Raw genomic sequence first — 23,362 nt, 5'->3', positions numbered from 1 at the left:
TCCATGTAAACCTTTTGTTTTAATAAATAAGACCTATTCATGGCTTAGATTTTAAATCACATTTACAGATGAGGAACACTTCTAGGCCCAAACAGGTGAACAGTGAAGCTACTATTGCTGGCAGGAATGCATGCCCCCCATGCATCGGAAGCCTAAAGAGCAGAGACTTAATGTCAGAGAACACCATACACACCACCCTCTAGACTCGAGAACTGACAGCAGAAGAGCAGAGGAAGAGCAGAGACTCGGGGAAGCTCCAGTAACCACCATCTGATACCCTCATCTTCATGCTACAGAAGCAAGTGGAAGTTGTACTACTTTTAGATAAGCTAAGAAGGTTTCCTGATCATAGTAAGTGAAACTTTCTCCCATGTTAACAATTAGGCCAAGGGCATTCGCTATAGAGAGGATCCACTGACAAAAACAGATTAGAACAGCAAAGAGGAAGCCACACAGATATGCTGTTTCTTCAAATATCAGAAACTTCCATACGACAGCAGGAGAGCAGTGGATGAACTCCACCTTGCCCAAAGGTTTAGTCCAAGAACTTCCTGTTGGCATTTGCACCAAATAAGGCTCCCCGTACTTCTGGCATCATCTGTGAAGAAAGAAGTTCTTTAGTAAGTAAGTGTTGTCAATTGGAGAATTTGGAAAGCACACAACTTTTCTTTTTCAAGATTTTCTTTATTTATCTAAGAGAGAGAGAAAGAGTGGAAGTGGAGGGAGGGGCAGGGGGAGAAGGAGAGAGACTCTCAAGCGGACTCCCTGCTGAAGGGCTGGATCCCATGGCCGAGATCATGACCTCAGCCAAAATCAAGAGTCAGGCGCCCCAGAACTGCACATCTTAACTTCAAGTGGCAAGTCACTGACCACTGTGTGGCTGGGAAGGAAATCACAAAGCTAAGTGCAGCAAGTCTGTACCTTTACTTACCCAAAAGAACAGTAACAGAATCCTCGGTGAGAAACTTACCTAATCACAAATTTGTAATGACTGACTGCTTAAAGGGGATGAAGAAAAAAACTAAAACTAAAGCCATTATTGTTCGAGGCTCCTGTTAAACTGTGCTGTAGAGAGGAGATGATCCCTTAACAATACTATCACGTAACATTCTGGATCACGTACAAACAGTTTCCGAGTGTGTGCTATGTGCCAGGGAGAAAACACATAATGCAAGTCTGTGCTGAGGCGCTCGTTTGTTAGGGCTGCTGAAAAATCCTTCGGATTTAACCTCAAACTTCTCAGGCTGTGCTGTCCATAGAGAGGCCACTAGCCACATGTGGTTACCGTGTGTCTGAAATGTGGCTAGTGCAACCATGGGACTCAATTTTTAATTTTATTTAATTTTAATTTATTCATGTGTGGGTAACAGCTATTCTAACGGAGAACACAGCTTTAGGGTTTAAGTTACCAGAAAATGATACTCAAGGCCAAAATGCTTTCACTTTAAGACGAGCCACAGCCACAGCAGCAGACTGCCGCTGCTGAAAGAGGCCCAGCATTTTGAGAAACGCCTGAATTTTCCTGCCGTGTTTCCTACAGTTCATTTGTACAAACCTAGAAACATCTCAAGAGCCAACAGCCCTGTGGTAATCCCTTTAAACAATATTTACTCCCATCATTCTTACTGGAGAAAGAACTCTGGGCAGCATCTCTACATTTAATAAAATGTATACATCAGAATCCTAAATAAACAAAACCCTCGTTCGACCGCCAACCCACTCTCATGTAAATGGTGTCACCTCAGTAAATGCTGCATGCCTACTGCCCACTCCTTTCAAGAAAATGCCACAAAATATAGAAAGAGTGACAAACCGCAAATACCAGCGAATGGACATGTGTTCTCTGAAGCACTTCAAAGTAACACAGACCAACTAATAAGACGTATTCCCGCACTCACCTGCTGGGCTATGAGATCCAGCCGGCTTTCTAGGGTATTGGAAACTTTTATTTTACGATCCCCGTTATAGATCTCAACTCCACCAGCTCTACAAAGAACACAGGAAATAACAATTTTTATAGATTTGAGAAGACAGACACATGGTACATTTACTTTCTTTTCTGAGAAGAAAGCTGCTTTGGTGTGTGGAATGTCTAAATACTATAAGGGGCCAATAAACTCATGCAAAAAAACTTTAATTCAGAAAGCTTCTGAGGATTTAAGGAATGGATGTTGATAATAACTGTCGTTTACCAAGTGACCGCTATGTGCCAATCTGATTTTATGTTGTAGCACCTAATTTAATTCTAATCAGTCCTCCCCAACAAAATGAAAAGGGGGAGGATTTAGTCCCAGTTTGCAAATCAATCGAGCCCTCATATGATTATTTCTTAAAGGCCCAATCCTGCCAATTACCAGGGGGTACTGATAAGGCCATATTCATAACTGTAGTATGTGTCAGATTAAAGGTACCACTGTAATCTTGCACCAAACTGGCTCTTAGAAAGTCCTGCCTCTAGCCACACCTCACTTCTGTTGTTCCCTTCCCCAAAGTTTCTAGCACTTAGAGGCTTAAGGCAGATAAGTCAAATTCTATTACAAGGAGCCCCCAGGAGCGAATTTCTTTTGTACGTTAGAATCTTATCAAATATTTCTTTTCTTCCTCTTAAGAATCTTATCAAATATTTCTTTTCTTCTTCTTCTTCTTCTTCTTCTATTTATTTTTTTTTTAAGAAAAGCCATTGGTATTGTTTTTGTCTTTGGTGTCGTTTTTTTTTAATAAAGATTTTATTTAGGGCACCTGGGAGGCTCAGTTTGTTAAGCAGCTGCCTTTAGCTCAGGTCATGATTCCAGTGTCCTAGGATCAAGTCCTGCATCGGGCTCCCTGCTCAGTGGGGAACCTGCTTCTCCCTCTGCCCACTGCCTGAAAAGGTTTTGCAAACTGTCTTTAGAAAACTTTAATGGACAATGACGTTAATATTATTTTCTTACTCTATCTTCCCTCCCCTGACATTTGTTTCATCTGTCTTTGGTTTCTCTAAACAGATTATATCCTTCATAAGGACGTCATTGGCTCTGCTGAAATCCTGACCCCACTGTCTGTGACATAATTCTTTGTTCTCATGAGGGAGTCAAGGCAGGAAGACCACTACTAAGTGAGAATGTTGACTGAGGCCCAGGCACTCACTGAGTGTAAAGCCCAGGGCTGCCTGTGAGTCTTGGTTGGTGTCCTCACCGTTTTACAAACAAGAAAACAGGTTTAAAAAGACTGAATAAAATGACTTGATTGAATAAAACAACATTTAAAATTCTACTTTAAACTAGCACCGGAATAAGTCCACCATTCCTTATCTACAATTCTGAAATTCAATAAGCTATTAGAACAGAAGTCTAATTTGTGTGTCTCCAAAAGCTGAAGTGACCTCTAGTCATCTGGCAGCAAATGACTAGCGCATCTTTATGTATTTACCCCTTGCCGCGTGAATGTTCCCATTCAGAAATATTAGTATATCTGATCATGGGGTGTGTGGGGGGGTGCCTCAGACCCTGCTGGGGATGTTATGTCACATGTGGTATATATTCTTTATTGCTTTTCTGAACACTGGTATTCAAAACATCTGGCCCCAAAAGTTTTAGAACTGAAGCCCATTCTTTACCACACAGATCCTTAACTAAGTGTTTTATGTCCTGTCGATCTCCACAACAATGAATATCTGACAGCTGAACAACTATGTACATTGCAGGTGCCAGCACTGTGTTAAGTGCTGTACAGACATTATCTCACTTAAGCTTCCAAGAATTCTGTGAGGTGAAATAACTGGTCCGACTGAGACTACCCAGTGAGTATGTGGCAGGGTGGGGAATCATATCTAAATCTAATAATAACACTGAAGCTTTTTGCACTAACTTATACACGTTCTCAGGTTATAAAGCATTTTCACATGAACGATCTCCTCTCTTTTCCTCACTTCATGAAACGAAAAAGCAAAAAGCACCGATTCCATTTTACAAATGATGGAATTCAGTCTCCAGGTCCCACAGCTCACAAAAGGCCAACTCAGGACTCAAACCCAGGTCTGGTGCTCTTTCAACTAGGTTCATGTGTCCCAAAGACTTTCTGCAATGTTGGTCAATGTGTGCCTACGTGGCATCAGACACACAGACACAATTGAGAAAATGACCTTGGCTCTGACCTCGTCAGGAGTTCCTACTGCCTAGCCCAGGGGCACCAATCTGATCAGGGATGCTGAAGAAATGTCCTGTCATTTCCACACAGCACAAGCACCACTGGTATTTGCAATTCTGTGTCTAAGGAATCTATTAGGTTCTATTTGTCCGTACAGTAGTACTATCATACATGACGACTTGTCTTACTTCTTAGAAACTTAGAGGCAGCAATTATCTTCCTCAGCATCTAACACAGAGATCTGGACCCAGCTTTGAGTTCTGGGCAAAGAACGAGAGCTGCCTCTCTGCAGAATAAACTAAGTGACCACAGGAAGTTAGCTCCTTCTAGACTCTGAGAGTATGTCTAGTTGGTTAACAAGAGGGAACAACACAGCACTGAAAGATAAACAGCCGGAGTCACAAGTGGCGCACAGCCACCCCTCTATCTTGTGGCGAAGGGCACCTGAGAGCGAACTGTCAGCAAGACCCAGCATAAAGGCCGGAGCAGGAATACTCCTTACATTTCCTCAGGCAGGTAGGCCTCTTGATCAATCTGGACATCAACATCCTTTCTGGTGGCAATTTTGTACATGGGAACCGCTTTCTGCACAGCAGCCTGGAAAAAACAAAAAACAACGAAATGTTTTAGCAGAAACTATGGAGCAAGGATCCAAAACCAAATCAGCCAACTATACAAGCAAGGCATATTCCTCTTTATTAAGTAAAAGAAGAGATGCATCGTGGGGCGCCTGGGTAGCGCAGTCGTTAAAGCGTCTGCCTTCGGCTCAGGGCGTGATCCCGGCGTACCGGGATCAAGTCCCACATCAGGCTCCTCCACTATGAGCCTGTTTCTTCCTCTCCCACTCCCCCTGCTGTGTTCCCTCTCTCGCTGGCTGTCTCTCTGTCACATAAATAAATAAAATCTTTAAAAAAAAAAAAAAAAAAAAAGAAGAGATGCATCGCTGATGGAAATGTAAAATGGTGCAGCTGTTGTGGAAAACGGTATGGCCGCTCCTCAAAAAATTAAACCCTGATTTACCGTATGACCCAGCAATTCTACCTCTGGGTATGTATCTGAAAGTGAAAGCAGAGACTTGAACGGTTAACAGTGCAACCGTTCATAACAGCCAAAAGGTCGGTAGAAACAACCCAAGTGTCTAACAGATAAACAATGTGCACACAATTCAGCCTTAAAAAGGAAGGAAATTCTGACCGGTGCTACCACATGAGGAATCTTGAAGACATCACACGAGGTGAAATAAGCTAGTCACAGAAGGACAGACATTGTATGATTCCACTAGTATGAGGTACCCTAGTGTAGAGACAGGAGGCAGAGTGGTGGCTGCCAGGGGTGGGGGTGGGGGGTGGGGGGGATGGGGAGCTAGTGTTTAATGGGGACAGAATTGCAGTTCGGGGAAGTGAACGTGTTCTGGAGAGGGATGGGGTCACGAGTGCACAACAACGTGCATGTACTTAACACCACTCTATACCTAAAATGGTCACGTTTACACTGTGTACTGTGTACATTTTACAATTTTAAAAACAAATGAGCACACCAGGAAAATAAAATAATGCTATACTGTAATTAGTGTGATAAAATATAATTAGTGGAAAGCACTATCTAAATAATACTGTGCATGAGTAGACATGTAAATAACATTTTCTTGAAGGAACATTAGTTGGCAACTCAGACCTGCCTCCATAGAATGCTTATCACCTTGGGGAACTCTCCAGCATGTCTAGCTCTCTGTTTTATAGGTTCATAAATGAGGCTGTCAGCACATTCATGGATCCAGGTTACTGGCATGGTTTATAAACGAGAATCACAATTTATTAATTGCCAGTGCAGAGTGAGGGGAATGAGCACCTGTGTTCTCCAGTTGGCATGTTTTCTTTCCTGGGAGACAAGTTACTTGGGAGATAAATGATAGTAAGAGTGAGAATGCATTATGTATTCTAAGTATATTAATTTACAGTAAGAAATATAATTGCTAAGGGACTAAGCCCTCAATCCCTGCCTGAAAGCAAGCTGCACAGAATTTTATTATTATCATTTTTAAAAGTTTTATTTATTTAAGTAATCTCTACAGCCAACACGGGGCTCAAACTCACAACCCCGAAATCGAGAGTCGCATGCTCTCCTGACTGAGTCAGCCAGGCGCCCCGCAGGGAAGAATTTTAACCTGAAGAGCGACTCGGTGACACAGAAACAGAGCTAGGGGAGTTCATTCTGATTCACGGGTCCTTTAGTCTAGAGCACCCCCCTAATACTACAGGCTGTACGGACTTTCCACGGCGCCAGTGGCCGTCCCCCAGACCAGGCAGCTTTCCCTTAGACAGGAGTTGGAGGAACACCTCAGCATTTGCTTCTGGGACTGCAGCTATGTGTTCACTGCTGAAACCCACATACCCACTTTCTTTCCCCAACACAGGAATACATTAGTAATACACTAGCCTTGCTAGTCTGGGATAGTTTGTTGCTTTTGGATGGCATTGCCCATCTTTGCTCCAATCCAGTATGTGCTGTTTTTATTGATGAATTTTCAGATTATGGTGTTCCAGAAAGGGAGGAGGGTAGTAACTCAGAAGGGGCAACTTGACCTCTTTACGAAAAGAAATTAGAGGCTTAGATACACTTAAGTTACTATCTGTAATGGGTTAAGATACCTCTAATTTCCATGGTTGAGCTATCCTCTATAAAAGCACGCATTTCATCTCTAACATTTTGATGTATTTAAAAAAAAATGGATTTCTTTTTTATGCTCTTTACCTTTACCAGAGGGAAATCCTGCTTCCTGCAACGAACAATCATTCGGGGCTCCAACAATTGGTACAAACCCTGTAAGAAACAAACAGAAGCAATTAACAGGAAATTCAATTTATAAAATCCAACAGCAAAATAAAATATTTTTATAATTCTTTCATGTAGTTTGGAAAAAGAATACACAGTATGAGAACATGGAAAGAAGCTTTTGATGTCACAAACCAGATAAATATACCCAAGGCTCTGGTGGTAGAAACAAAATTTATATGGAATCTTCAAGTGGAACCCAAATGTTATTGTAATTAACCTAAGTAAAATAGGAATTCACAAGCGAGCAGCAAACATTTCAAATGTATACTATCTTTGGTCTGAACCCCAAAATCTAAAGCAAGTATAAATCAAATCAGGGAAGCTTGTTTTTGTTTTTGTTTTTTTAAGAGAAGGAGAGGGTAAGACAGAGAAGGGAGGGAGAGAGAGAATCTTAAGCAGGCTCCACGCCCAGTGCAGAACTTGATGTGGGGCTTGATCTCACAACCCTGAGATCATGACCTGAACCAAAATCAAGAGTCGGACGCTTAACCAACTGAGCCACCCAGGTGCCCCCCAAATGAGGGACGTTTAAAGCTGGAAGTTGCAAGAATTTGACCCCTAAGTTCTAAAGGACTAAAAGACTATATAAAAGGGTAGGAAAGTCTGAAAGTCTAACCCAACCAGCTATTTCTGTCCCCCCCATATGCGACAAGGAAAAGAGCAAGAAAGAAAGCTAAGATGAGGGGTGCCTGGGTGGCGCAGTCGTTAAGCGTCTGTCTTCGGCTCAGGGCGTGATACCGGAGTCCTGGGATCGAGCCCCACATCAGGATCCTCCACTGGGAGCCTGCTTCTTCCTCTCCCACTCTCCCTGCCTGTGTTCCCTCTCTGTCAAATAAATAAATAAAAATCTAAAAGAAAAAAAAAGAAAGCTAAGATGACAAAATAGGACAAAAAACCAAAAACCAGAGCTGGTCTCTAACACATCTTGTCAATTTTGTAAGAACTGTGGCTATCAGTGGTAGGTCTAACCTATAAATTACCTGGAGGACCAGTCCATCCAGCAGCACTTGGTACCTGGTTGTATCTTTTACCACTTTGCTGAGTCTCTGTTTTGCTTCATTTAGTAGGTCCTACAAAGAGTAGAAAAGAAAAAAGTTATCTACAGGTAGTCAGGGCAGTCAGCTCAGAACCCACTGTGAGGATGGTCCTGAATCACGCCCAATCGCTTCACATTATATTACTATATTCATTCAACAAACATTCCAAGATCTATGATAAACCAGAGGCTGTGCTAAGTACTATATACCGATACAAGGAAGCAGGAAGCAACATCACAGCTCCCAGGGAGTTCATACTCAAGCAGAATAGCCCAGATTACCAATCAGTTCAGAAACCTACGAAACTGACTAACATGGAAAGAGCTACATGACATAGATTTAAAAAGCGAGCTGTTAAGACTGCAGTGCAGAGACATCTGGGTGGCCCAGTTGGTTAAGTGTCTGCCTTCAGCTCAGGTCATGATCTCAGAGTCCTGGGATCGAGCCCCACGTCTGGCTCCCTGCTCAGTGGAGAGTCTGCTTCTCCCTCTGCCTCTCCTCATGATTTCTCTCGCTCGCACTCGTTCAAATAAATAAATAAAATCTTTAAGAAAAAAAAAAAAGACTTGTGCAAGATGATTCCATTTTCTATTAGGAAAAAAACACGAGATCTGGATAGAGAGCAAAGAGTCAACAATGTTTACCTCTGGGAGGCTAGATTATCAATGATTTCAATTTTCCTTTTAAGGTTTTTAAAAAGATTTTATTTATTATTCTAAAGAGAGAGAAAGAGCAGGGGGAGTAGAAGTGGGAGAGGGAGAAGCAGCCTGTATGCAGAGTGTGGAGCTTGACGTGGGGCTCAATCCCATGACCCAGAGATCATGACCTGACCTGAAACCAAGAGTCATGAATGCTTAACTGAGCCACCCAAGTGCCCCTAAAATTTTTATTCAAATTCCAGTTAGTTAACATACAGTATAATATTAGTTTTGGGCACATAATATGGTGATTCAATGCGTCCATACATCACCCGGTGCTCATCACAAGTGCACTCCTAAATCCCCATCACCTATTTACCCCACTCCCCCATCTTCCAATGATTTAAACTTTTTTTTCCCCCAGAAGATTTTATTTATTTACTTGGTGGGGGGGAAGAGCACGAGCAGGGGGAGCAGCAGAGGGAGAGGGAGAGGGAGAAGCAGGCTCCCCGCCGAGCAGGGAGCCTGACATAGGGCTCAATCCCAGGATCCTGGAATCATGACCTGAGCCAAAGACAGACACTCAACTGACTGAGCCACCCAGGCACCCCTGATTTCAATTTTCTTTATGCTAATTTGTATTTTCTAATTTGTCTATAATAAATATTAACTTCTATAATAAAATTACTAAAATAAAAATTAAAAGGGATTATCAGGAAATAAATCACTTATGGTTGAGAGAACACAGTTGAAATTACTCATTAAGTAATAAGCATTTATTGGCTTACCAGTGAAAAGAGAAGTCAGGTCTTTTAAAAGGCGACATAACACCTCTGAATCAAATTGTTCTACACAGTCTATTCTATTTAGTACCATCTCTGGAAAGCCAGGTTTCTTGGTACTTTGAGGGGGAAGGAGAGACACATGCTCACCTAGAGGCCAATCAGAGCTTGGGAAGAACAGGTAGAGAGGGGGAAGTAACCCTCTACGCTGAAAAGCCCTTTATTTGGTTGTGAGAGTCACCTTGGATCCCCAGCCCTCTGAGACCCACTGCTGTGCGAGACACTTGAAGCCAGCTCTTGCTTCACAATTCACGCAGAGGTGAGGGCACTCTGACACTCACTCACGCATAATGTCAAGCAAACATTTATTTCATTTGACATCTACTAAGCACAAATATACCAAGATTTTTTTTAAAAACCAGAAGTACTCACTTTAGGGCCAATTTAAAAAAATAAAATGTTTTAATAAAAAGTAAAATAGAGTCCAAAACCTCAACAGCAGGTATGTAAGAATGGTGGCCCTCCACCTCTACAGACAGACTTCGCAAGGAAACAACTTCTGTCAATTCTGACATTAGACAACGCATTAAAGTCCAAACACATACTTTCACATGAAAACTGTTTCTAAGGTACAAATAAATTAAGAAAAATTTTAAATAATCTGAGCATGCACTACTGTAGAAGATTTCTAATCTGTAGCTGGCCACCCCCAAGAATTTCAGGAAGGTGTTCTGAGAACCCATGTCATTAGAGACTGTAACGCAAATAGTTAAAATTTCTGTTTTTTAAAAAGAAAAAAAAAAAGGTTTAAAAAAACATTCTACTTTACATGTTGTTATATACCCTAAGATTATCTTCACTGAATTCAACATCTGTCAAAAAAAAAAAAAAAAAAAAATCCTTATGGGATGCCTGGGTGGGCTCAGTCAGTTAAGCACCAGTGCTGGGCTCTTGGTTTCTGCTCAGAAGATTGAGCCCCGCCCCACATCAGGCTCTGCACTCAGGGGGTTCCCATTTCGTTTTGATGATGAAAACCAAATAAATTTAAGGTTAACAACAGGGGCACCCGTCTAGCTCAGTCAGTAGAGCTTTCCGCTTTTGATCTAGGGGTTCTGAGTTTAAGCCCCACGTTGGGTGTTGAGATTACTTAAAAATAAAATCTTAAAAAAGAAAAAAGTTAACAAAATGTCCTAAAGGACATCATTTTTCTTCTTCTAAATATGTAATTATTAGATGATAGTCACTTTTTTCCCCACATTCTTTCCATGGTGGGATCATCTCAGGTTGGCTTTATTTCTATTTCTTGATCCTTAGCCAGCTTTTGCTATAAAGCACTCAGCTGACAGAGGCATTCCTACGATAACCGCTAATAAAGCAATCTACTAAAGAAACTGTAAGGCCATTACCGTTGCCACTAAATTGAGTTTGAATAGCTTTAAGATGTTTCTAGTCCCTGCGCTCAAGGGAAAGTAGAGCCTCAAAATCTCCCCTATAGCAACAGGAATTCTCAAATATATTCTGCACAAAGCAGACTAAACCATCAGAGCAAGAAATATTTTTTTTCAAAGATTTGATTTATTTATTTGTCAGAGCGAGAGGGAACACAAGCAGGGGGAGCAGCAGGCAGAGGGAGAAGCAGACTTCCTGCTGAGCAGGGAGGCCGGTGTGGGGCTTGATCCCAGGACCCAGGAATCATGACCTGAGCTGAAAGCAGACGCTTAACTGACTGAGCCACCCAGGCACCCCTCAGCAAGAAATATTTAAATAGTAATTCATCTCACAAAGATCTAGGGTCTGAAGACAGGGTTATAATTCTGAATTAGCCAGACACTGGAAGAAATGATAACAGCAATGTGAAAACCATTCTTTAAATTCAAAGGTGTACACACACACACATACACATATTTTTAACATTTATTTGGGAGAGGGGCACCTGGGTGGCTCAGTTGGTTGGGCGACTGCTCAGGTCATGATCCCAGGGTCCTAAGATTGAGCCCCACATCAGGCTCCCTGCTTGGCAGGGAGCCTGCTTCTCCTTCTTCCACCACCCCACCCCCCGCTTGTGCTCTCTCTCAAATAAAATCAACTCTTTAAAAAAAAAAAAAAGCTTATTTGGGAGAGAGGGAGTGTGTGTGCATGTGGGGGAGTAGCAGAGGGAGAGAGAGTCTTAAGAAGACTCCATGCTGATTTCGGAGCCCAATTCTGGGGCACCACGTGGGGCTCAATCTCAGGACCCTGACAATCAGGGCCGTCGCCAAAACCCACAGTCGGGCACCCAACTGAATGGGCCACCAAGGCACCCGAAGAAGGGTATATATTAAAAAAATGTGGAGGCATGTGGCTGACTCAGTTGGTAGAGCATTCAACTCTTGATTTCAGGACTGTGAGTTTGAGCCCCACACTGGGTATAGAGATTACTTTAAAAAAAAATCTTAAAAAAAAAGGGAGGGGAGTGGGAAAATTTATTTTGGGGGGTTAAAAAGAAACTGGGTAGAACATGATGCCCTAAGAGAATTTATTTATTTATTTAGACAGAGAGTGCACGCACATGCATGTGAGCAATGGGGCAGAGAGCAAAGGGAAAAGAGAGAGAATCTCAAACAGGCTCCACGCTCAGCATGGAGCCCAAGGTGGGGCTAGGTCTTCGGACTGTGAGATTATGACCTGAGCTGAGACCAAGAGTCTCCTGCTTAAAGGACTGAGCCACCCTGGCGCCCCGACAGAACACTTTTAGAAATAAAATTTCTAGGGGTGTCTGAGTGGCTCAGTTGGTTAAGCGTCTGCCTTTGGCTCAGGTCATGATCCCAGAGTCCGAGGATTGAGCCCCATGTCTGACTTCCTGCTCAGAGCGGAGTCTGCTTCTCCCTCTGCCCCTCTCCTCACTCAGGCTTTCTCTCTCTCAAATAAACAAAATCTTTTTTTTTTTTTAAGATTTATTTATTTGACAGAGAGAGAGAGAGACAGCCAGCAAGAGAGGGAACACAAGCAGGGGAAGTGGGAGAGGAAGAAGCAGGCTCCCGGCAGAGCATGGAGCCCGATGAGGGGCTCTATCCCAGGGACCTGGGATCACGCCCTGAGCCAAAGGCAGACGCTTAACGACTGAGCCACCCAGGTGCCCCTCAAATAAACAAAATCTTAAAAAAATAAAAATAAAATAAAATTTCTGTGTGAATAGTGAAACTATTAAGAGCCAACCAGGGTTGCTTGGTTGGTTCAGCATCTGCTCTTGATTTCCGCTGGGGTGGAGTTATCAGGGTTGTGGGATAGAGCCCTCGGGCTCCCTGCTCTGCAGGAAGTCTGCCACAAATTCTCCCTCTCCCTCTCCCTCCACTGGCATGCACACACACTCTCTCTAAAAAGAAACAAGTAAATCTTAGGGGAAAAAAAAGAGAAACGATCAAAAATCAACCTCTAATTTTAGGTATCCATCAGAACCACCGAGCCCCTAGAAGTGTTTTTAATTAAATCCTCACAGCCTGGTTAAGAAGTCGATTAAGCCTTTATAATCTGGGAAGCTTATGGGCACAAAGATTGAAAGCACATACTGGAGGAGACATTTGGCTGAAAGAAATCCCAGCTCCTCCTCTCACCAAGGAATCCCTCCAGCATTTTTCTCTTCATGATGGGAGAGACCAATCAACAATGGTCAAGCAAAGAGGAGTAGAGTATGGGGGTTGGTTTGCTCTAAGAGAATAAAATTAAATAAAGTCAACTTGTAAAGAGCAGTACAAGCCATCTATAAAAGTAATCTACTATAAATATCTGGAAATGGATAAATGAGGAATTTTAACACTACCTACTAACAACTCCAATCAAGGACGTAGAGAAATCGAAATAAACGAAACTTCAGGGGAACCTGGGCGGCTCAGCTGGTTAAGCGTCTGCCTTCCGCTCATGTCATGATCCCAGGGTCCTGGGATCAAGCCCCACATCAGGCTCCCTGCTCAGTGGGGAGTCTGCTTCTCCCACTCCCTCTGCCTTCTGCTCTGCTTACTTGTGCTGTCAAATAAATAATTAAAAAAAAAAAAAAAAAAACACTCCGGCTGAGCAGGCTGAAACCTAACTGATATAAACTATACTGTCCCTTGTCTTAAGTACTCCCATTCACTTAACAGTTAGGTCATCACAGGTGAAAAAGATAAATTACGATCAACAATGTTACAAACCACTAATATCTTAGTGACTAGTATCTTTGATTCTAAATTCAAACTCTCTGGTTCTCATCTGGCTCCCCATGCAGCTTTTCCACAGAGAGATGTGTATGTTACTGCAATTCACATGTCAGCTCACGTATCAGTAGCAGTGTTTTGGAAGGGTCTATCTGCCCACTTCAACCTAACTGCCTCTAAGGATTCTTAAAATATTGGGATTCTGGTCCTGGAAAGTAGCAAACTAAAACCTGATTATGATGTCAACATCAAATTCCTATCTCCCCGGTACTGCCTAATTTGATGAGTCAGCTGGCCTCCCTTTGAAGACATTCCTATTTCATTTTTTTTTAAGATTTTATTTATTTATTTGACAGACAGATAGACAGCGAGAGAGGGAACACAAGCAGGGGGAGCGGGAGAGGAAGAAGCAGGCTCCCACTGGAGGAGCCTGATGTGGGGCTCAATCCCAGAACGCTCTGGGATCACGCCCTGAACCAAAGCCAGACGCTTAATGACTGAGCCACCCAGACGCCCCTATTTCATCTCTCTTTAACCACAAAACTAGAACTCTACCTTCAGGGTCAAGGAATTGGAATTTAAATGTTAGTGTATTATTTCTTCTAGCAATTTTTAAGTAAGTTGTGAAGTTTAGGGAAGTGTTAATAAAGATCTGTTTTGTGTTAGGCATTATACTAGTCACTTTACCCAGATTATCTAATTTTAGATAAGCTTCAGGTATATGTTTTTTCCGTTTTATAGGAAAACAGAAGGTTCGAAGGGGCTAAAAAAATCAGCCCACCAAACAGCTGATACCAGGAAAGAGAAATTCAAATCTCATAGGGATTCCAAAGCTTGTGCTCTTAAACCTAGAAAACACCAGGGCAGGCAAGGAAAAAGGTAAATAGCAGACAAAAGTGACTAAAGGACTACGCAACTCAGACCAAATTTGGTAGCAAAATAGCCTGATGATTTCACGTTTACCCCGGTTTTCTATTTTTCCCCTTTCTTCTATCATTTGTCAATATCCCCTTCTATCCAAATGCTTGACAACTTCCCTTGCTTAACTTATTTCCTACTCTAAAACTAGAAATAAAATGTTTTAAAATAGCAAAACCCATTTAAAGCATGTATGTGTGCCCTGAGGTATATGTAACCCTGTTTGCTCTGTCAGTTCTGAGTCTGTTTCCCCACCCCTCCAGACCTCTTACTGTGTTTGCTCAACTGTAAAGTACTTGATGGCAAGAAGTTAGACTTGGCAAAGGCCTAAGGAAATAAGCATCTTTAAGACAACTGAAATTAAATGTTTATTTTTACACAATTCTCATTATAAATTAAAAAAATAAAAGCTCAGCTGTACACTGAACCAAGCTGCATGCTACAATACTTGGGACTTCACACGTATTCCAAGAAGAGATCAGAACACTGACGGCTCACACAGCCCCACTGTTTAAGAGGCCACGCACACTGCCTCCAGTTCCTCACAGCACACTCACTTCTCATCCTTTAGGCCGTTACAACCTGGCTTTCTGTCTTCATTAAACCAATGAAAGCAGTCTGGCAAAGTCAAAAATGACACCTTGATTGCCAAATCTCTTTGCTCTCCTTACACTGATTCTTGGAAGCATTAGATGCTACATTATATTATCATTTTGCTCAAGTTTTCTGCTCCCTTGTTCCCTTAGCTTCTTATTCTCCTCCAACATGACTGCTTTTTCTTCATGTTTCCTTAGCAATCTCTTACTTCTTGCCTATTAAATATGCTGCATTCTTGGGGCACCTGGCTGGCCTCATTGGCAGAGCATGCAACTCTTGATCGTGGGGTTATGAGTTCAAGCCCCATGTTTGGGGTACAGCATACTTAATATAAAAAGAAGTTTATACACACGCACACGCACACACACGCACACGCACACACACACGCTTCTCGGTTTGTTTAGTTGGCCCTGTAGTTTGACATCCACAACCTTGGTGGTCTCATCCATACCCACAGCTCTACCTGGGACTTGTGTACGGTCGATATAGAAGTTCCAACCTTTTGGGGTGCCGGGCTAGCTCAGCTGGTGGAGTGTGTGACTCTTGATCTCGGGGTTGTGGGTCTGAATGCCACACTAGATGCAGAGATTACTTAAAAATAAAAATCTTAAAAAAAAAGTCCCAACCTCTCTCATAAGCCCAACTCATTATCCGTTCACTTGGATTCCTAAAGCTATTCCAACCCCAAGGGTTACCACCATCCCTCACCTGCTCCTCTTACTCCTCATCTCCATCCCTCCATCCAGCTGCCTACCCCAGGAGCCCTAAGTTTTCTTAACCACCCCTTTCCACTCACTCATCACAACCTGAAGGCCACCAAGTCCCACGACTGCCTTTATAGATTCTATGCAATGAGGCTCTTGCTTTCTCTTCATCTCTTCTGCTGCTACCGTGGTTTAGGCTTTCCCAACTGGACCTGAGAGGTAAGCCAAAACTTCCTTGTCTGTTCCCACTGTCACTGGTTCCTCTTCTCTAACACAAATCTAAGCCTAAAGCAGTATTTCTTAGTGTGGTTCTCAGACCACTCTATCAAGGTTACTCTGGGTGGCTTATTTAAGCTGATTCCTGAGTAGAACATAAAATTCTTTGGAAATAGGGCTGGGAATCCCCATTTTAACAAGATCTTCCAGGTAATTTTTATGGTCATTAAAATTAGAGTCAGCCAAAGGATAAGTTCCATATTCTTTTGAAGGTTCACGCTCAAAAAGCTGTAGTACAGCTACACCCTCCTGTCTTGATCCAGTCAGATGCAGACTGCTACAGGGCCCAGCAGGACATAAGCCAAGTGCAAGCATACTCTGAAGTTCAAAGAGCTTCTGAAGGCAACTCAGCTAAATTATAAAATGAAAACAGAATAGTGAAAACTAAAAGATAATGCTAATACTGAAACAGGATTTTGTTTGTGACAATTTCAGAAATAAGCAGTTTCTGGCTACTTAGGGGTCTACAAAATTTGAGGAAGATATGTGTGATATGACCTGAAACTGCTTTGTATTTCAAAGTTGTACAATGTAATCCTCTTCCCCTAACCCATCTCTTAAAGAAAATGGTGGATAACTATATTTTGGTTTTTGGTTTTTTTTGTGGGAGGGGGAGGGAGAGAGGGAGAGAGAGAATCGCAAGCAGGCTCCACACCCAGTGCAGAGCCCAACATGGGCCTCAATCTCACGACCTAAACTGAAAGGAAGAGTCAGACACTCAACTGAGCCACCCAAGCACCCCCTGGTACCTAACTAGATTTTGAAAAACTATCTGAAGTTGGATCTTTTCCAATTACAAAACGTGTTCATTCCACACAACTGTGCTTTCTCTCTATACCCTCTCCCTCAAAATCCGAAAATCACTGTGTTTGAGGAGAGAGGTTATTTAAGTATAAAATAATCATGTGAATATTCCAGAGCGTAAAAAAAGTTGAGAAGCACTGGTACTGAAAAGTGGAAAATACAGAGAAGTAGAAAAAAGAAAAACACACCCAAGTATTTATTTTTTTTTAAGCCACAACTCATATTTAGCCTACTAGGATACTAAGTTCCACAAAGGCAAGGACTCCATTTTATTTTATCTCTAGTAATTAGAATCGTGCTTGCCACTTGGTAAGCATTCAGATATTCGATAAGTAAATGACTGATCTAAATTTCAGATATTAAATTTCCTATCTATGACACCTAAAATTTCCTTCTAAAAGCCAAACTTCTAATTCTTCATATTTAACAGGACTTAGGGTGCCTGGGCAGCTCAGTCAGTTAAGCGTCTGCCTTCAGCTCAGGTCATGATCCCAGGGTCCTGGAATCGAGCCCCACATTGGGCTCCCTGCTCAGTGGGGAGTCTGCTTCTCCCTCTGCCCCTCCCCCCACTGTTCATGCTCTCGTGCTCACTCCCTCCCGCTCTCTCCCTTGCACAAATAAAATCTTTAAAAAATAAAAGCCTTAAAAAGTAAATAAAAGGACTTTATTTTATTTTTTATAATATTTTTTGAGATTTTTATTTATTTTTCAGAGAGAGAGAGAGTGAGCACACACAAGCAGGGAGAGCTGCAGGCAGAGGGAGAAGCAGGCTCCCTCAGAGCAGGGAGTCTGATGTGGGACTTGATCCCAGGACCCTGGGATCATGACTGAGCTGAAAGCAGACGCTAAACCGACTGAGCCACCCAGGGGTCCCAATAAAAGGGTTTTAAAAAGGATATAAAGCAGGGGGCACTTGGGTGGCACAGCGGTTAAGCGTCTGCCTTTGGCTCAGGGCGTGATCCCGGCGTTATGGGATCGAGCCCCACATCAGGCTCCTCTGCTATGAGCCTGCTTCTTCCTCTCCCACTCCCCCTGCTTGTGTTCCCTCTCTCGCTGGCTGTCTCTATCTCTGTTGAATAAATAAATAAAATCTTCAAAAAAAAAAAAAAGGATATAAAGCAGCTTATAAGAATATATTCAATAAAAATTGGGGTTTTTTTTTAAAAGATTTTATTTATTTGAGAGAGAGCGCACATGTGGGTGTACAAGCTGGGGGAGGTGCAGAAGGAGAGGGAGAAGAGGACTCCCTGCTGAGCAGGGAGCCCCACACAAGGCTGGATCCCAGGATCCTGGGATCATGACTGAGCCAGAGGCAGAGGATTAACTGACTAGCACCCAGGTGCCCCCAATAAAAATTCTGAATTTTTTAAAGTTAAAAAAAATAGAGCACCTGGCTGGCTCAGTAAGTAGACTCTTAATCTTGGTGTCTTGAGTTCAAGCCCCATATTGGGCATAAATCTTACGTTTAAAAAAAGTTAGAAAAATAATAAAATATAACTAAGTAGGTGAAAAAATCAGATCAAGGGCCCCTGTTGGCTCAGCTGGTAGAGCATACAACTCTTGATCTCGGGGTTGTAAGTTCCAGCCCCAGGCTGGGAGTAGAGATTACTTAAAAATAAAAAAAAAATTTTTTTTTAAGATTTTATTTATTTGACAGAGAGAAAGCGAGAGAACACAAGCAGGGGAGCAGCAGAGGGAGAAGGAGAAGCAGGCTCCCTGCTGAGCAGAGAGCCCAATGCAGGACTTGATCCCAGGACCCTGGGGTCATGACTGAGCCAAAGGTAGATGCTGAACTAACCAAGTCACCCAGCACCCCTAAAAATAAAATCTTTAAAAAAATTTTTAAAAAGAAAAAAGCAGTGGTGCCTGGGTGGCTCAGTCAGTTGAGTGTCTGCCTTCGGCTCAGGTCATGATCTCCGGGTCCTGGGATCGAGCCCCACGCTGCACTCCCTGCTCAGTGTGGAGTCTGCTTCTCCCTTTCCCTCTCTCTCTGCCCCTCCCTTCTGCCTGTGCTCTCTCTGACAAATAAATAAAATCTTTAAAAAAAGAAAAAATCAGGTCAAACAATAAGGACAAGAAAAAATAATCTTAATTTGAAGTAAAGTCAGATCTACTAAAACAGTGAGCTATTTACTTTGGGTTATAAAACCTGATTGCCATCGAAGACAAGTACACCATTAGAGAATATATTATCAAAAGCATTTCTATAGTATATTAGAGATGACCTTTCTCAGGTTCTTGTCCACTTTTAATATCAATCTTCAAAAAAGGCAGCATAAAAATAAAGCAAATACAAAACCTATTAACTGGTCAAATTATAACATTTAACAATATGTGCTATAACCCTTGGCATTCACCTTGAGGAATGCTGAGATATTTAACTTATAGGTCTCTAAACTCTTGAATTGTACAAATATAGCATCCACCCAGTAGTTGTCACAGTTGTCATTTTTGACTCTGGGCATTTATCAAAGATGTAGCAATTTATGGTCCAGGCGCCTCCTGAGCAAAAGCACTAAGAAGCCGGGAGAATATTTCAACTATCAAGACCTATTAAAAGAAGGGTTACCACCTGGAAGAGATGAGGAAAGGGAAGTAACACTTTTTTTTTTTTTTTAACATTTTATTTATTTATTTGACAGAGAGACAGCCAGCAAGAGAGGGAACACAAGCAGGGGGAGTGGGAGAGGAAGAAACAGGCTCCTAGCGGAGGACCCTGATGTGGGGCTCGATCCCATAACGCCAGGATCATGCCCTGAGCCGAAGGCAGACGCCCCAGGGAAGTAACACTTCTTAAATAAACACCATATGCCAAGTGTTAAGCTAGAGGAATTAAATGTATTCTCGCATTCAATCCTCATAAGAGCTTAAGAATCCTGTGTTTCAATTGGGCCAAGAAACTGACATTTGTTGGCATAAACCTTTATGGATTTGATTCTTTAAATTTTTTAATGTGCATATAATACTTGTGTAAAAGTAAATTTGATTTTTTTAAGTAGGCTCCACACCCAGCATGGAGGCCAAAAATAAATCTGATTTTTAAATAATTGTAAAACTACAAAAAAAAAAAAAAAAAAAAAACCAAAAAACCCAGCCCTCTGAACCAAGTATCATAATTAATACATACCAACGAGGAAATTGAGGGTCAGAAATAATTTACTCAAACCAACAAGGCAAAAGCTGAAAGACCTTTTTTTCCCTTGAGAGAGGGAGGGGGAAAGGGCAAAGGAAGAGGGGGAGAGAGAATCCCAAGCAGGCTCCATGCCCAGTACGGAGCACCACATGGGGCTCGATTTCATGACCCTGACCCAAAATTAAGAGTCAGATGCTTAACTGACTGAGCCACCCAGGCGCTCCAAAGCTGAAACACTCTTAAGCCCAAGTTCTTCTACAAGAAACCACCCCTTCTAAGGTGGTTATTATTCTAAGTCCAACTTATAAACTAGGTCAATCAATCAGGTTGCTAAAGAAATATGAATCCTGCAGAGGGAAATCAACCACTGATTCCCAAAACCCAACATTTTAGTGAAGACACTAGGTAACAGCTGTCCTGAGGTATTTTACAGTCAACATTTCCATATAAAGCTCTCTAGTCCTCCTTTTGTATTTTATAAAGGATGAACTATTCATTTCCATGTGGGAAGATAACTGAGCAACAGACTTCCTATTTTCCCAAATTCCTAGAATTTATTTAACTTTTTTTTTTTTTTTTAAGATTTTTATATTATGGGATGCCTGGGTGGCTCAGTCAGTTGAATGTCTGCCTTCAGCTCAGGTCATGATCTTGGGGTCCTGGGATCAAGTCCTGCATCAGGCTCCCCACTAAGCAGGGAGTCTGCTTTTCCCTCTGCCTGCCACTTTCCCTGCTTGTGCTCTCTCTCTGACAAATAAATAAATAAAATCTTACAAAAAAAAGTTTTATTTATTTGAGAGTGTGAACGCTTAAACAGGGAGGGGGAGGAGCAGACTCCCCACTGAGCAGGGACCCCAGTGTGGGGCTCGATTCCAGGATCCTGAGATCATGACGCGAGCCAAAGGCAGGCGCCCCACACATTCCTAGAATTTAAAAGCATTCAAATTTGAAGTATTATGACTTATGTTAATAAGTTATCTCTGTTGATCTGAATTTCAGCCCCTTACTTACCATCCTGACAGACATTTCCAATTAGGTTTCTTGGCCCCTTAAAGTATGTCCAAAAGAGTTTGTCCTCCTAATTTCCCATTTCATTAACAGAACCACCATTCTCCTGGTTAGCCAGATCTGAAATTCAGTATTTAGCACTGGACTTGGAAGAGGAGAAGTCAATCATTAGTCAGTGTCTGGAAAGTCTCCCTGCAAAATGTTTCAACACTGACACACCAAGTCCATTCTTGCTGCTGCCACACCAGATTCACCTAAAAAGAATTGACAGCTTATGATATTAGTTTGTGTTTCTTTAATCTTCTAAGAAAATGGTATCCTTTCCATTTATTCAAGTTTTGTACCTTTAGTTTTATAGCTTTTTCATATAGGTCTTATTTATTAACATTTATTCATAATAATTTAATTTTGCAACCATTATAAAAGAATTATTTTTTATTTTATATGCTAACCAGTTATTGTTGGTATCCAGAAAAACTACTGATTTCTGTATATTGTCTTTGTAGCCAGTCACCATTTTGGGTTTTTGTTTTTTGTTTTTTTGTGGTTTTTCTTTAAAGACTTTATTTATGGGGCGCCTGGGTGGCACGGCGGTTGAGCGTCTGCCTTCGGCTCAGGGCATGGTCCCGGCGTTCTGGGATCGAGCCCCACATCAGGCTCCTCCGCTATGAGCCTGCTTCTTCCTCTCCCACTCCCCCTGCTTGTGTTCCCTCTCTCGCTGGCTGTCTCTATCTGTGTTAAATAAATAAATAAAATCTTTTTAAAAATAAATAAATAAATAAAGACTTTATTTATTTATTTGACAGAGAGGGAGAGAGAGCGCGCAAGCAGGGGGAGAGGCAGAGGGAGAGGGAGAGGGAGAAGCAAGCTTCCCGCCGAGCAAGGAGCCTGATGTGGGGCTCCATCCCAGGACCCTAGGATCATGACCTGAACCAAAGGCAGATGCTTAATCGACTGAGCCACCCAGATGCCCCACTAGTCACCATTTTAAACTAATTACTAGTTCTTGTTTTTTAGATGTTGTATTTTTTGTGTGGGGAATCATATCTGCAAAAAATAATTCTTTATTCCTTCCCAATTTGTATATAATTCTTATTTCTTCACCTTAAAGGAATCTAGGGCCTCCACTATAACAATGAAGAACAGTGAAAACAGCAGGCATCCTGATTGGTTCCTAAAATATAATTCAAATACCTTTATGTGAACACAATTTTTTTTAAGTAAACTCCACACCCAATGTGGGGCTCAAACTCACAACCCTGAGATCAAGAGTTGCATGCTCTACCAACTGAGCCAGCCAGGCACCCCTGATCTGAATACCTTTAAACTTTCTCAACTAAGTGGTATGCTTCTGTAGGTTTCTGCTTTCTTCCTTAGAAGATAATACTTCCCAAATGGTTTTCTTGTGTCTAACCTCTTCCCTCTTAAATTTAACCTACTCTCACATGAACCCTATTTATAATTCTCATAACATAAAAACTTCAATCGTTTTTACTGAAAATAGGTGAAGCTCTTTAGCATTGCACTCATGGCCCCTATATTAACTCCATCCTACCTTTCTAGTTTTATTAGTCCCTACCACCCTCATATACTGTATTGTCCACCCACCATATGCTGTATGACCTAGGAAAGTCTATATGCTTGTTAGATCAGAGGGTCCTTGAAGACACAGCAATAACTCATCCACTTTTTTTTTGGTTTTTTGCTTTCACCTTTTTAAAAAGATTATTTATTAGAGAGAGAGAGGAGAGAGAGCACGCGCACATGCGCAAGTGCATGGTGGTGGGGCAGAGGGAGAGACAGAGAATTCCAAGCAGACACCCCGGTGAGGGCAGAGCCCGACTTGGGGCTGAATCTCATGACCCTGAAATCATGACCTGAGTCAAAATCAAGAGCTGGACACTCAACCGACTGAGCCACCCAGGCGCCCTTCACTTTGTATTTATTTCAAATACCTAGTATAATGATTTGCTGACCAAATGTTCTCTCTCTAAAAATCATTCAACCCCTTAATTAGTTAATGCTAACTAGTGAATTCTCTATAATAGGTAAGTGAATAAACATTTTTTAATCTTATAATAGGAGCAAATTACTCACTGTAATAAGGTCATCTCTCGCTCTGAGGACTTTGAGCCTTGCTTGATTCATCAAATTAGACATCTGACTGCAAAAGGTATGGAAAAATAGTATCAGTACAGCATAAGAAAAAAAAACTGCAGAGAAAGAAATATACAGCTTCCTTTGTATGTACAAATACTTCTCTTTGTATATATTGTATACAATATAATGTATATTGTATATACCCCAGAGAACCCCACTGAAATACATTTAGTGGT

At 41.8% G+C, this 23,362-nt stretch overlaps 1 protein-coding gene across 1 annotated transcript in view; it reads right to left on the bottom strand.

Moving 5' to 3' along the window:
- Nucleotides 1–23,362, bottom strand: part of ATP6V1E1 (ATPase H+ transporting V1 subunit E1) — a 34,588-nt gene continuing 11,226 nt past the window's right edge. The window contains exons 4-9 of the mRNA XM_008704815.2: nucleotides 23,124–23,190; nucleotides 7,941–8,030; nucleotides 6,877–6,945; nucleotides 4,628–4,722; nucleotides 1,899–1,986; nucleotides 1–598 (exon numbers count right to left, since the gene is read on the bottom strand). Coding sequence (XP_008703037.1) covers nucleotides 536–598; nucleotides 1,899–1,986; nucleotides 4,628–4,722; nucleotides 6,877–6,945; nucleotides 7,941–8,030; nucleotides 23,124–23,190 — 472 coding nt within the window. The 3' untranslated portion in view covers nucleotides 1–535. The remainder of the gene's footprint in view (nucleotides 599–1,898; nucleotides 1,987–4,627; nucleotides 4,723–6,876; nucleotides 6,946–7,940; nucleotides 8,031–23,123; nucleotides 23,191–23,362) is intronic.

The sequence above is a fragment of the Ursus maritimus genome, unplaced genomic scaffold, assembly GCF_017311325.1.
Source record: "Ursus maritimus isolate PB19 unplaced genomic scaffold, ASM1731132v1 scaffold_26, whole genome shotgun sequence".
Classification (NCBI taxonomy): Eukaryota; Metazoa; Chordata; class Mammalia; order Carnivora; family Ursidae; genus Ursus; species Ursus maritimus.
Note: the sequence above shows the minus strand (reverse complement) of the source record. Positions and strands in the feature narration are given on the sequence as shown.